Source organism: Trypanosoma theileri, assembly GCF_002087225.1.
Source record: "Trypanosoma theileri isolate Edinburgh chromosome Unknown TM35_Tth_3_V1, whole genome shotgun sequence".
Taxonomy (NCBI): domain Eukaryota; phylum Euglenozoa; class Kinetoplastea; order Trypanosomatida; family Trypanosomatidae; genus Trypanosoma; species Trypanosoma theileri.
The window spans coordinates 202,405-214,367 of NW_021639845.1; the positions used below are offsets into that span (position 1 = coordinate 202,405).

At 38.1% G+C, this 11,963-nt stretch overlaps 4 protein-coding genes across 4 annotated transcripts; all 4 read right to left on the reverse strand.

The window, feature by feature from the left end:
* Positions 1 to 46: 46 nt before the first annotated feature.
* On the reverse strand, positions 47 to 1,039 carry TM35_000031820 (putative mitochondrial carrier protein; the record flags this gene model as incomplete). Its single annotated transcript, XM_029021949.1, has 1 exon — positions 47 to 1,039. The coding sequence occupies one exon, from the start codon at positions 1,037 to 1,039 to the stop codon at positions 47 to 49; it is 993 nt and encodes a 330-aa protein (XP_028886495.1).
* A 1,710-nt stretch (positions 1,040 to 2,749) lies between these two features.
* TM35_000031830 (uncharacterized protein) lies at positions 2,750 to 5,695 on the reverse strand (the record flags this gene model as incomplete). Its single annotated transcript, XM_029021950.1, has 1 exon — positions 2,750 to 5,695. The coding sequence occupies one exon, from the start codon at positions 5,693 to 5,695 to the stop codon at positions 2,750 to 2,752; it is 2,946 nt and encodes a 981-aa protein (XP_028886496.1).
* Positions 5,696 to 6,377: 682 nt separating this feature from the next.
* TM35_000031840 (anaphase promoting complex subunit 10) lies at positions 6,378 to 7,193 on the reverse strand (the record flags this gene model as incomplete). The annotated part of the gene is made up of 1 exon (XM_029021951.1): positions 6,378 to 7,193. The coding sequence occupies one exon, from the start codon at positions 7,191 to 7,193 to the stop codon at positions 6,378 to 6,380; it is 816 nt and encodes a 271-aa protein (XP_028886497.1).
* A 318-nt stretch (positions 7,194 to 7,511) lies between these two features.
* Positions 7,512 to 11,963, reverse strand: TM35_000031850 (uncharacterized protein; the record flags this gene model as incomplete). Its single annotated transcript, XM_029021952.1, has 1 exon — positions 7,512 to 11,963. A coding segment is annotated over one exon (4,452 nt), but the record flags the coding sequence as incomplete, so codon positions are not given.

Here is an 11,963-nt window from a genome sequence, read left to right on the forward strand (position 1 = left end):
TTATTATTATTATTATTATTATTATTATTATTATTCTTAATATACTTTATTTCTTCCCGGTTATTTCCTCCTCTGTGGCTTTGGGTTTCACAAAGTTATCTGTTAACACCTGTTGAATGCCTTCAATGAAAAACCACATCAACACTACTTGCGGCACACACCGCACCGCCTCCATTCGCGCCCCCGCATACCAACCGCGAATCCCCTCTTCCGCATACACTTTCCTCAAACAATCCCGCACGCCTGTGTAGACCACTCCACTCTTACTCTGTCCAGACATCCCAATGCGTCTCTTGGCCACATCCAATGGAAAGGCTACAAGAATAGAGGCTAATGCCGCCGCAGATCCTCCAATTATAGTGGAAATAATATTTTTATAGGATGGATGTGTATTGAGGAAATCCCACTCGAGTAGAGAATACTTAAGGGTTTCATAAGTGGCAAAGTTTACAAGAATATCGGGTACTCGCTGCATAAGAGAGGCACCTAAACCACGATAAAAATTACGTAAAGAGTTTGTCTCTGAATATATACAACGAATTGTATTAAAAATACCATTAAATCGACGTTCGCCAGACATGAGCCGTAATCGTACCACTTCTCCAGGATACACCGCAGCACCCGCAATCGTTGCGGAGATTCCTCCAGCACCGCATTTCATTATAAACACTTCTAATCTATCACTTGTGTGATAAGAAGAAGAAGAAGTATCTCCCATATTCTTTTTCGGACGAACATAACGTTCACAAATATCTTGAAAGAAAAACTTCAATTGACTGTAGAGAACAAACTGAATACCGGAATATGGTACACGAATAATCATAGAGGTAAGGTTTCCTCTCCAGAATCCTTTCCAACCATCTTGTTGTTTAATATATTTCACCAATTGAAGAGTACTGTACTCTTTGTGTTCGCCGAGTTGCTGCATGACGACAACACGTTGAAAGGGTGAAAGCAGAGATTTCGCAACAGCCCCGCCAAAGCCACCGGCCACTACATCCACCCACGGCGCATGTTTCTTCTCTCGAGAGGAGGACATTAAATACAGAGAGAAAGTGAAATAGAAAAAAGAGGAGTGTAGTTGACTCTGTATATATATATATATATATATATATAAAATTCAGTGTCATTAAATAAAATAATACTGCTCACATAACTCCACCACCATCATCATCATCATCACTATTCATCCATCTCAGTAGTCCTACCTTAAAATAATTTTTTAATCGGATAGGGCTCTTAAGATATACATATATATATATATATCTGTGGGGACACAACAACAACAATCGTACGAGAGATAGAGTAATAAAGCAATAAGAAGGTAAAAAAGAAACAAACAAACAAACTTAATATAATCAACAGCGAGAAAGCAAAAAAAAAAAAAAATCACGCAAAAAAAAAAAACCGGTCATTTGTTTCCATCCACAATACACGCAAACAACAACAACAATAACAACAACGAAAAATTAAGAAGACATACTCCTCTATCTTCTCATAATGGTCAAAAGAGTGGCATGTAGAGGATAAAGGGAAGAAAAAGAGTTCTATTAATTTCTCTTTACTTTCTCTCTCTCTCTTTCTCTATTTAAACCATCTCTTTGTATGCATGCGGTGACCAGTATACACAGTCGCAGCAGAAGGAGTAATAGAGATGTGAGATCATCACTAAAGCCTTTTAGTCCTTCTGCTTTTCTTCCGATGGCGTTTTTACAACATATATATATATATAAATATAAATATAAATATATATTAGTGTCTGTACACCATTGTATGTAATACATAAAATGTCTACAAACTTTACACTCTTACATTACGGTTCGATTTACATAATTTTTTTTATTTCTATATTTATTTTGTTTGCTCTTTTTTTTCTTTCTTTTAAATAATAATAAGAGAATTCTCTCTCTCTCTCTCTCTTTCTTCGGTATTGCAGTTCTTATCATTTTATTTCAGATACATAAATCCCCCCACACCGCAACGTGGAAGAATACACACAGACAGAAAAACAACAACAAAGAATAAAATGAACATAACTTCACTCACTCACTCTCTCTCTCTCTGCATAGCGTAGCTGTTTCCTCAATTCAGCCATATACAAAGGAGCACAGAGAGACAGAAAAGAAAGAAAGAAAGAAAGAACAAAACAATAAGAAGGAAAAAATGAGGAATCTCTAAAAAAAAGAGAGAGAGAGAGTCACTGAGATGAAATATTAAAAAAAAAAAAAAATCCATCTCGTCCTTTTTGTTCTCCATGAACACAGACACATGTGGCCCCTCTCATATTTCCCCCCTTTATTATTTCTTAAAGTAAGTGAGTCGTGTTTATGAAAAAACAATAATAATAATAATAATAATAATAATAATAATAACGATGAAAATGCAGGCATGAGAACTGAAATACGTTGGAGGGGCAAAGGGGAATGGGGGCCCCTTAAAAACCATAAACCGCACAAAAAAGAAAAAAAAAAACAAATGAGAAATGAGAGTCATTTCGTGATTTCTTTTTTTTCTGTTTTGTTGATTATTCAATACATATACGTCTAGAAAGTATAATACTCCTCTACAAGGAAAGTATGCCTTGCCAGGGAAGGCCAAAACACACACACACAAACAAACAAAGAAAAAAAAAAACGACTTACTTATACTTTCTATATTATTATAATTATTTTTTTTTCCTTTCTTCTTCTTTTTTTTTTTTTTATCTTATTCTTCTTCTTCTTCTTTTCCTCATCACCTCTACAGTTCACTAATTCTCACGCAACCAAAGAGGAGTACTCCTACCAGAATCAACTTCTTCATTCACATCACCCACTATATCTTGCACACTATCGGTATCGTCAATAACTTCATTTCCATGTTTTTCCCTCGTCGGAACGACTTTTTCCGTTTCATAAGAAACTGGTCTATTAGGTTCACTTGAAGGGCAATTTGAAGAGAGTGTTGACTTGGGAACTTCATTACTAGAATGATTATCCACTACACCTACATCCAAACTATTATTATTATTATTATTATTATTATTATTATTATTATTATTATTATTATTATTATTACTTGGAGATTTTTTTTCTTCTTTTTCTGCTTCTTCATGTATGGATGTATAAGGAGTATCTTCATGATTTGAAGTGGTACTCGCAGTTGTAGTCGTAGTAGCCGTTGTCTTTAGACGTTTCCTAATATTTTCAATGGCGTCCTCAAAGTTGTGACTCCCAGAGACATCCACGGCAAGAGGAGAAGTGAGAGAATCAGGATTGGTAACAACTTCAAACTCTGTTTGCGACGCACGAAGCGGTGATTCGCCCAATTTACTGAGAGAAGAGTTTAATTTTGTATCTACTATTCGCTTTGATTCGGAACTGTATCTCACGCTTGGTTCAATATTCTTTTGTTTCTCTTCTTGCTCCTTTTGTCGTTGTTGTTGTCTACCTATATTTGGTTCATTCTTCACAGTGGGAATACTATTATTCCCCTTTGTGGGTAATTGCACTTCTGAAGAGACGCGTCTAATTTCTTTCGAGGTTTTCTTCTTTCCCGCGTAGGGATCTTTCTTAGCTGCAGTAGAGGAGGAAGTTGTTGTTGTTGTTGTGATTGTGATTGCGGATGCTCGTGAGTCTACGGGGGCGGTAGAGACGCCTTCTCGATGGACGACAACACCGCCGTCGACGGAAGATCGATGTGTGGCTATTTGTGCATCCTTCCGTTCTAATTGGCGAATGAGTTTACGCATTTCCGCCTCCATTTGAGCTTTACCAGGGAACATCACATTTGTGAGATCCTCTTCTTCGCCTTCATTTTCCTGTTCATCCCCGTTTTTCCCTAATCCAAGATCAAAACCGGCTCCTGCGTGGGAAAGAGAGGCGAGATATCGTTTAATCATATTCGCATTCTTTTTTATAGTCTTCTTTAAGGCGGTATAGTCTTCTGCTTTTATATCGGATAATCCTTCTGCTTTTATACGTTCTTCTAATAATGCAATACGCTCTGATAAATGGGATGAAGTTTCAGTTGTAGAATCTATCTTTTCTTGTAATTTCATAATTTTAGTATTAAAATGAGCCCGAGTATACATTCCTTCCTTCTGCTGACGAGCACGTTGTTCCCCTGCAGTTGGTTGATTCTTTGCCATTTGTGCAAACATTATAGATGCACGTCTATCTTCAGATGTAAGTTCACGTTTACGTTGTTTTACTTGTCTAAGTTCCTCTTGTGCATACCTATACTCTTCATCAGCTATACTTAATAGTAATTCAATATTTAACATACCTTCTTCTCTTGCTTGTACAAGTCGTTGTAAACGTTCATTATCACGCTCTAGTTTTTCTACTTCTTCTGGTGTAACTTTGTTCTTTCTTAATTTGCTACTCCTCACGGAACTTCGTGATGGCATTTCTAATGCTCGAATATTTTGACGAACGTGTGCAATTTCTCTTTTCGTTTGTGCAATCCGGCGTAGTAATTGTGTTCGAGGTGTGGCCACTATATTTCTCTCACCTTTACGACTGGATGTACTACTAACAGATGTGCGTCTTCCTCCTCCAGTAGTACTACTAATACTACTACTACTACTACGTCTATTATTTCTATGTACTGGATTACCTGTACCTCTTGCAGCTGCTAAGGGGGTATGATTCACTTTCCCTGATCCTCTAGAGTTTATCCTTGATGAAGATGATGGTTTAGGTGTGGGGGTAACGATGACAGCTGTAGGGATATTCTGTTCAACTCTTTTAGGAGAAACAACTTCTCTGCGTTTTCGTGCATCCTCTTTCCACACATCAATATTAACGGTTTCACCAGTTGGAAGAGACGTGGAGAGGGGTGTATGACTCTTACTTATTTCTTCTTTTCTATCTACAGTAGTTTCATTTTCTTCTTCTTCTTCCTTCTTCTTCTTCTTCTTTTCTTCTTTACTACCAGAATCATTCGTCCTTGGTGTTAGTGTACTCCGAAATACATCCTCTTTTACAGGTCCTTCTGCCCCCAATGAACTGGAACATTTATATGGAGAAGGCAAAGGTGATTTAAATGATCTTGACGATGATGCTCTTGATAATGATCGTGAAGAAGAAGATGATGATGATGTTGTGTATGAGTATGTGTGTGAGTGTGAACGTGAACGTGAGTGTGATGATGCAGAAGAGGAAGAAGATAATGAAGGGGCCCGAAATCGTCGTGGTTGTGAAGGTAATCCCGTTCCATCATACGGATCATGAACATCTGAGGAGATTGTATCATGCGGTAATTCCTCTTCTACGGTATCTGTACAAATAGGTGCATTTTTCATTGGACTCGTCTCATACTCTAATTCCACGGATGTAATTTTAGAGGCATGAAGTAATTGTAAATCATCTGTACGTGAGCCGGAGGAGGAGGCTTGTGTGATGACATTCCGTGTGGTTGGATTTCCAATTAATTGTGGTTGTAATAATTTCTTTCCCCCATTTACATTATTCCCATTATTATTATTATTATTATTATTATAACCATTGGTATACTTTGGGAGTGTGGTGAGTGAAGGGACGTGAGCATCGCTGCGGTGATGATCGGCCTTTCCACTCTTCACGGAAGTTGTGGAGGGGAGAAACGCCAACAGTTCGGAGGGTTCGTACGAGCGGCGATTGCTGGCGGTCTGCCGTTCATCATCCTCAAAGTCATCTTCATATTCATTGGAATGGGTATCACAGTTGGACATGATATCCCTTGAGTGTATGTATGTAACTGTGTGTGAGTGTGTATAGAGGGGAGAGAAATGAAAGGAGACTTCTTCTTTGATTTGGTTTTGGGTTTTTCTTTTCTTTTTCTTTTCGTTCGTTCGTTCGTTCTTTGTTTCTTTCTTTTATTTTCTTGGGTTGTCTATTAAATTTAATTCTTTTTTTTTTTTCTTTTTGTGATCCCCTTCCCTAACACGCTGTGGAAGCCAGAGAAAGAAGGAAAATAATAATAGTAATAATAATAATAGAGAGAAAGAGAGAGAAAGAAAAATAAATAAATAAATAAATAAATAAAAAATATAAATGAATCTATTTGTTCCTGTTGATTTCCATTATTGGTTAAACGACAGAAATAGTAACAATAACAATAATAGTAATAGTTATAAAAAAGGAAATTGTGAAAAAAAATAATAAAAAAAAAAACGCAGATGTGAAGCAATCACTTGTTTCTACTTGAACAAACTCAACAGTTCAGTGAAAGGAAATCCCATTCATATTACTCTAAACTCAAAATCCAAGAATGAATGCATTTTGAATTTCCCTGCAGAATAAAGTAAAAAGTCTGTGAAAAGACATCAATAAATAAATAAATATTACTTTCTATGTATACAAACAATAATACTCTCTCTCTCTCTCTCTATATATATATATATATATATATAATCAACGGAGCATCAAATCCTGTGTAAAGGAGGCTGTTGTAAACACACTCTGATGAACAGGCCCCAACACCCGCACTCCACGCACATGGCAATCACGTCCATTTTGTCGATTCTCCTCCAGTACAATCCGCAGTTGTGTACACCACACCGCATCCACTATAAACTCCGCATAATCATCATGATCCATCACTCCACTCACCATCGGTGGGGAAGCCGCAGAGGAAACATCTACACCTCGTCCAATCCCACGAGTGGCAGTTGTGGACCACATTCCACGACTATTATTATTATTATTATCCACGCCTCGCTCTTCTCCAGCTGGACGAATAATCCCGATGTCCCATGGCTCTAATGTCTCTGGCTCTACATACATTTTCAGTAAAACCCAACCTTTCGGATCATCCACGGTGGCATGGGCAACATCGGCGATATCACCATTATGTGTCCCTGCCTGTATACGTAGTTTACGAGGAGTATAACTCTCATCCTGCACATAGTCAAGATAAAGAGCAACGGCAACAACAGGAGTTAAACGGGCAAACTCAATTAATATTGTATGTGGAAGTACACCATCTGATTGCCAATAAGTATCATGAGAGGCTTCTAATAAACAGGTGACGCCATTACCGTGTTTTGCAGAACTTACAGTCCAAACAGCATCATGAAGGGCGATGAGTGCCTGATGTTTCTCTCGGGCTGTGAGTTCATCATCATCAATTACACTAGGAGTTTCACTATCGCCACTGTTTATATTCTCATTATTGTCAGGTTCTAATCTTTCATCTACTTCCTCACCACGCACAGGGGGGTGTTCCATTTATTTTTATTTTTATTCTTCTTCTTCTTCTTTCTTATTAAAGAGATAATTTATGTACATGAGAAGAAAAAAAAAAAAAAGAAAAGAAAGAAAGAAAACATAAAAATCATGATATGTTGAATCGTCAATACAATAAGAAAAAAAAAAAAAGGAGCATACATACAAACAACCATACATTACAAACCTACCAAAAATAGAGAATACACACACACACACATCATCTATTTGTGTGAAAGGGAAAACATCTAAATCGGTTAAACTCACCAAAAAAAAAAAAAAAAAATTCTATTCTTCTTTCTTCTTCTTTTCTTTTTTTAATTAAAAAGACAGCAGTGGTCGACGTACAAGGGCATCATCATGTAAAAACATATCCCACGTTGTACGCCACATCCACCGCATAGGTGACCACAACACTAATCGCCACAACAGATATAATAAAATAATAAATTCCAATCTATTTACATTACCACTCCCAGGTTGAAGAAGAGAAATAGACCATTTTATTAAATGCATATTCAACAACAAGCTAGTATAAGGTTTCATCACCGATAGGAAAGGTCCCATCATAAGATCCAAAAGAATACTCATAGGTGGAAGAAACTGTAATATAAAGTTACATCCCATAAAAAGAAGCCAAATAGTAAATACTTCTAATCCAATAATAAATGAAAGAAGAGGGGAATGACCACGTAATAACATTTCCATTCGACTCATCACATTCTGAATATAATGTTGAGCTTGTAAAATACGTGTGGCTAACAACTGTGTTCGAAAATACTGTCGGTCCTCCAGCATCGCTTCCACCGCCGCCTCTGATTGACGATAGACAATAGAAGTAGCGGAGTCCAAAGGTGCAGGCCAGCGAGTGGAATATCCAAATACATTTTTAAATGCAGCTGAAAAACATTTATATATAATGTAAACAAGTATAAACCATAATGCCTGCGTTTGCCAGACAGTGAATACCACTATCCATAACCATAACTTCCCACTACTAAAAGAAGTCATTTGTAGTCCAAAAAGAGAATATGTATTATTCCTTTCAAGAAAGTGAATATTACCATCATTTCTAGATGCTTTATAATCTACTGGAACCATCCATCCCCATTTCGTTAAAGAAAGTAAAAGAGAACGTGAAAGTGGACTAATTCCTAATCCACCTTCTCCATTTTTACTTTCTACGCTAACTCCAAAGTATGCTGCTGTAGAAGTCACAAGTGTACCGCGAAAAATTGGTAATGGTAATCCCTCATAACTATTTTGATGATATTCCCACTGCCATTGCATTAACTGTTGAAGATGAGATACCGTAATATCGAAAGAATCTTCTTGACGATGAATTTCTGTTGGTGTAGGAAGAGGTCCAGCAAAAACAGAACTCATAAGTTTTCCTGAATTTGATAATGAACTCGTTGGGCACGCATTAAACACTCGTTGTTGTTGATCATTTTCTTGAATAGATGAAACAAACTTTAATACTGTTATTAATGGAGGTGGAAGTACTTCACGTGCAAAATTCTTTCGTGCTCGAATACGTTCTGCTACTTGAACTAATACATTATATTCACTATTATGAGAAATAATAAGTGCTCCAGCAGCGGTGGTTTCTCCTCCTCTTCCTTCTTCTCCTCCTCCATTCGTTGTAGTATTAGAAGATAAGGGTGGTGTTGGTTTAGGAGTTTGCGGTCGTGATATGTTTACAGAAGATGCATATGAGGCAATAGTAGATCCACCCATTTTCGGCATTTCCTCTTGTTTACCAAGAGAGTTCTCTACGGCTGTTGGGGTAGTTGAATTTGTTGATTGTGTAAGAGAAGAAGCGGTCCGAAAGGTGCGGGTTGCAGTGGCAGCTCCATTACCGATACGATCCACACGAAAAGGAACACGTTTGGGTTTTGTAGCTAGAGGATTATTATTACTTGTGGTAGAGGTTCCTATTCCCCTTGAAAGTCCTACATCTTGTTGATGTAATGATTGCTGCTGTTGTTGTTGTAATGATTGCTTTAATTCTTGTTCACATGGTGGTTTAGCAGCATCACATCCAAGTTGTATAGAACTTAAACTACCGATACGATCTTTTATCATACGTACTTGTCGTTGCGCAAGATCTACTTCTTGTTGTTTCTTTGCTAATGTAGCCGAATATGTTTCAATCGTATTAAGTTTATGCCGTAAAGCCGCATACGTTGCGGTACGATTTGATAAGAATGACATTCGTGACTGTAGAATTGTAGGATCTGTTAAATGTGGTGTTGTGCATACTTTCCATGCACGTCCCTGTATAGTGGCTTGTAATTGAAGACGCAATAAAGCCCAACGTTGACTCCACCGCATAGAAGACCATCCACTACGGTGTTTGTTCTCATTCTTTACCTCTACAGTAGATCCAACTTTTTTCTTTATATACAAACGTTGAAAGAGACGTGGAAGAAATCCATTCTTAACCGTATTGGCGCTTTCTGGATGATTATTACTATTATTATCATCATCATTACTATTACTACTACTATTATTATTATTCGGAGCTTCAGTACCATACAAACGTTCCTGCATCCATTTTTCCTCCTTTGTCTGTATAATTTTTGCAAGCGGTTTCTGCTGTAAGATAGCAATAAAATCATCTAAATTATGTACAGCTACACAAACACGAAGTTGTGGTTGATATGGAACCCGAAGTACACAAATAAAGGCCTTCTCTCGTAAATAAAAAGGTTGCTGGTATAAATTTAAGTGTTTTAAATAACTTTCCCAACCACCACAAAACATAGTAGGTTTGGAAGAAACAAAATATGAAACACCTTCATCAAACCATGCCGCTTTGATAAGATCGTACTCTTTAGGTGATCCTTTAGGTAAATGAAGAAATAAATTAGCCAAATCACGAAGACAAAAAGATACGTTTATACCATCTGCTTCAACAAATGGTGAAGTTAAAGATTTTAAACGATCTACCTGTTCTTTATAAGAGTTAATAGAAGCTTCTGCTAATTTATTAGTTTCCATTAAAGCTGCATTATTTTCTGGCGGTGTATTCGCATTGGAAAGGATTTGATTTAATGTACCAGGCGTATCCAAAGCTCCTAGTGAAGAAGTAGAACTTGTAAAGGGATTTTTAGTAGGTTCCATTCGAACTCGTTTTATATCATTTCCTACACAATAATTTTCACGTAAATTTGTATTATATGCTTCTAGATTAGCTTCTCGGCGTTGTTGTTGCTGACGTAAAAGAACACGTTCCCGAAGAGTAAGACCTCTAACAGAAGAAGGAGCAACTGTACTACGTAATCCAGTAGTAGTAGTAGTAGTACTAGTAACTCTAGAAAGAGGTGGGGTACGAGATGCAGGAGCTAATGGTGGTCTACTGATTGGAATACGTCCTAGTCTACGGGCAGTAGTACTATTTGTAGTGGTAGTAGTAGTATTTCTACGAAGCATTGTACGTGATTTAAGTGTGGAACCTTCAGTATTTGGTCTACTAGAAAGAGTAGAAAATCCATTTTTACTTTGTTTAATGGCAGGAGATGGATTCCATTCATGAGACCAAGCTACATCCATTGCTTGTACACCTCTTGGACGAACTCGACTACCACTTCGTGGATAATCATATTCATCAATAATAGGAAGTCGAGATGCACCATTATCGTAGAGAGTAGCCATTCTTTCAAAAATACGATTTGGAGTTCTATTAGGTAAAGCAGCTGAACGATTCCAATTATTACCACTACTAGTACCAAAAGATCCAACAGTATTACTTGTATGATTCATACTTGTTCCACTATGCAAAGTATGAGAAGCCGTATTATTACGTTCAAAGGGTGATCGTTGTGAAAAACGTTGAAATGGATCAGGAAAAGGTCCTCCCACTCTATTTCTCTGATATGAATTCACTTCTTCATGGGCCAAGATACCACTACGAGACATACTAGAAACAGGTGAAGTAAGAGGATCAGATGCACCTTGTACGTATGGGGCCCCAAAAGAGGAGGGTCGCCAAAAACTCCCACTTGGAGGCTCTGTAGCACCAGGACGATACAAATCATTACTAACATCATGACTATGCCAGCGATCGGTATGTGGTGGATTAAAACGAGTATCATCTCGTGTAGATTGATAGGGTGTCCCCAATCCTGGTCGAGCACTCAGGCGAGTGGAGTAAGTTCTAAAAGGATCCAACACACTTGTGGGTCGTGAACGAGATATGGGAGGCGCAAAGCCGGGAGCTGGTGAATCCTCACGTGCCATTGCCGATCTTTGCCCTCCAGCGCGGTAAGTGTTAGAAGAAACAGGATTCACTCTACCGCCTTCATTAAATGCAGGAGCAGGTGAGGAAGCTCGCCAAGGGGCGCCCAAAGTCTCACGAGCATTCTGTTGTGGGGCCCTATTTCCTGTATTTACATTAGAGAAAAGATCATTATTTCCATCCATATGAGGTCGTGCCGTACTTGCAAAGATCATGGGACTTCCATCATCATCAACTGCTGCAGCAGAGGTAGGCCCACCCTTGGCAAATCCAGCATTATCTAAAAGAGTGTATCGCTGAGCATTTGGAGAACGATATGAAACCGAACGACGCCATCCATTTTCACCATCACCTCCATTCATCACAGTCTTTCTTCCCAGAGCCTCCTCACGTTCCACGAACTCGTTACCCCAACCAGCTTCTCTGCTCCCAAATAGATCAGTACCAAAAGACATCGCAACACCACCCCTTCGGGCAGCAGCACTAGCTGGTTTCTCTTCATTTCCAGTACCAAAGGACATCGCAACTCC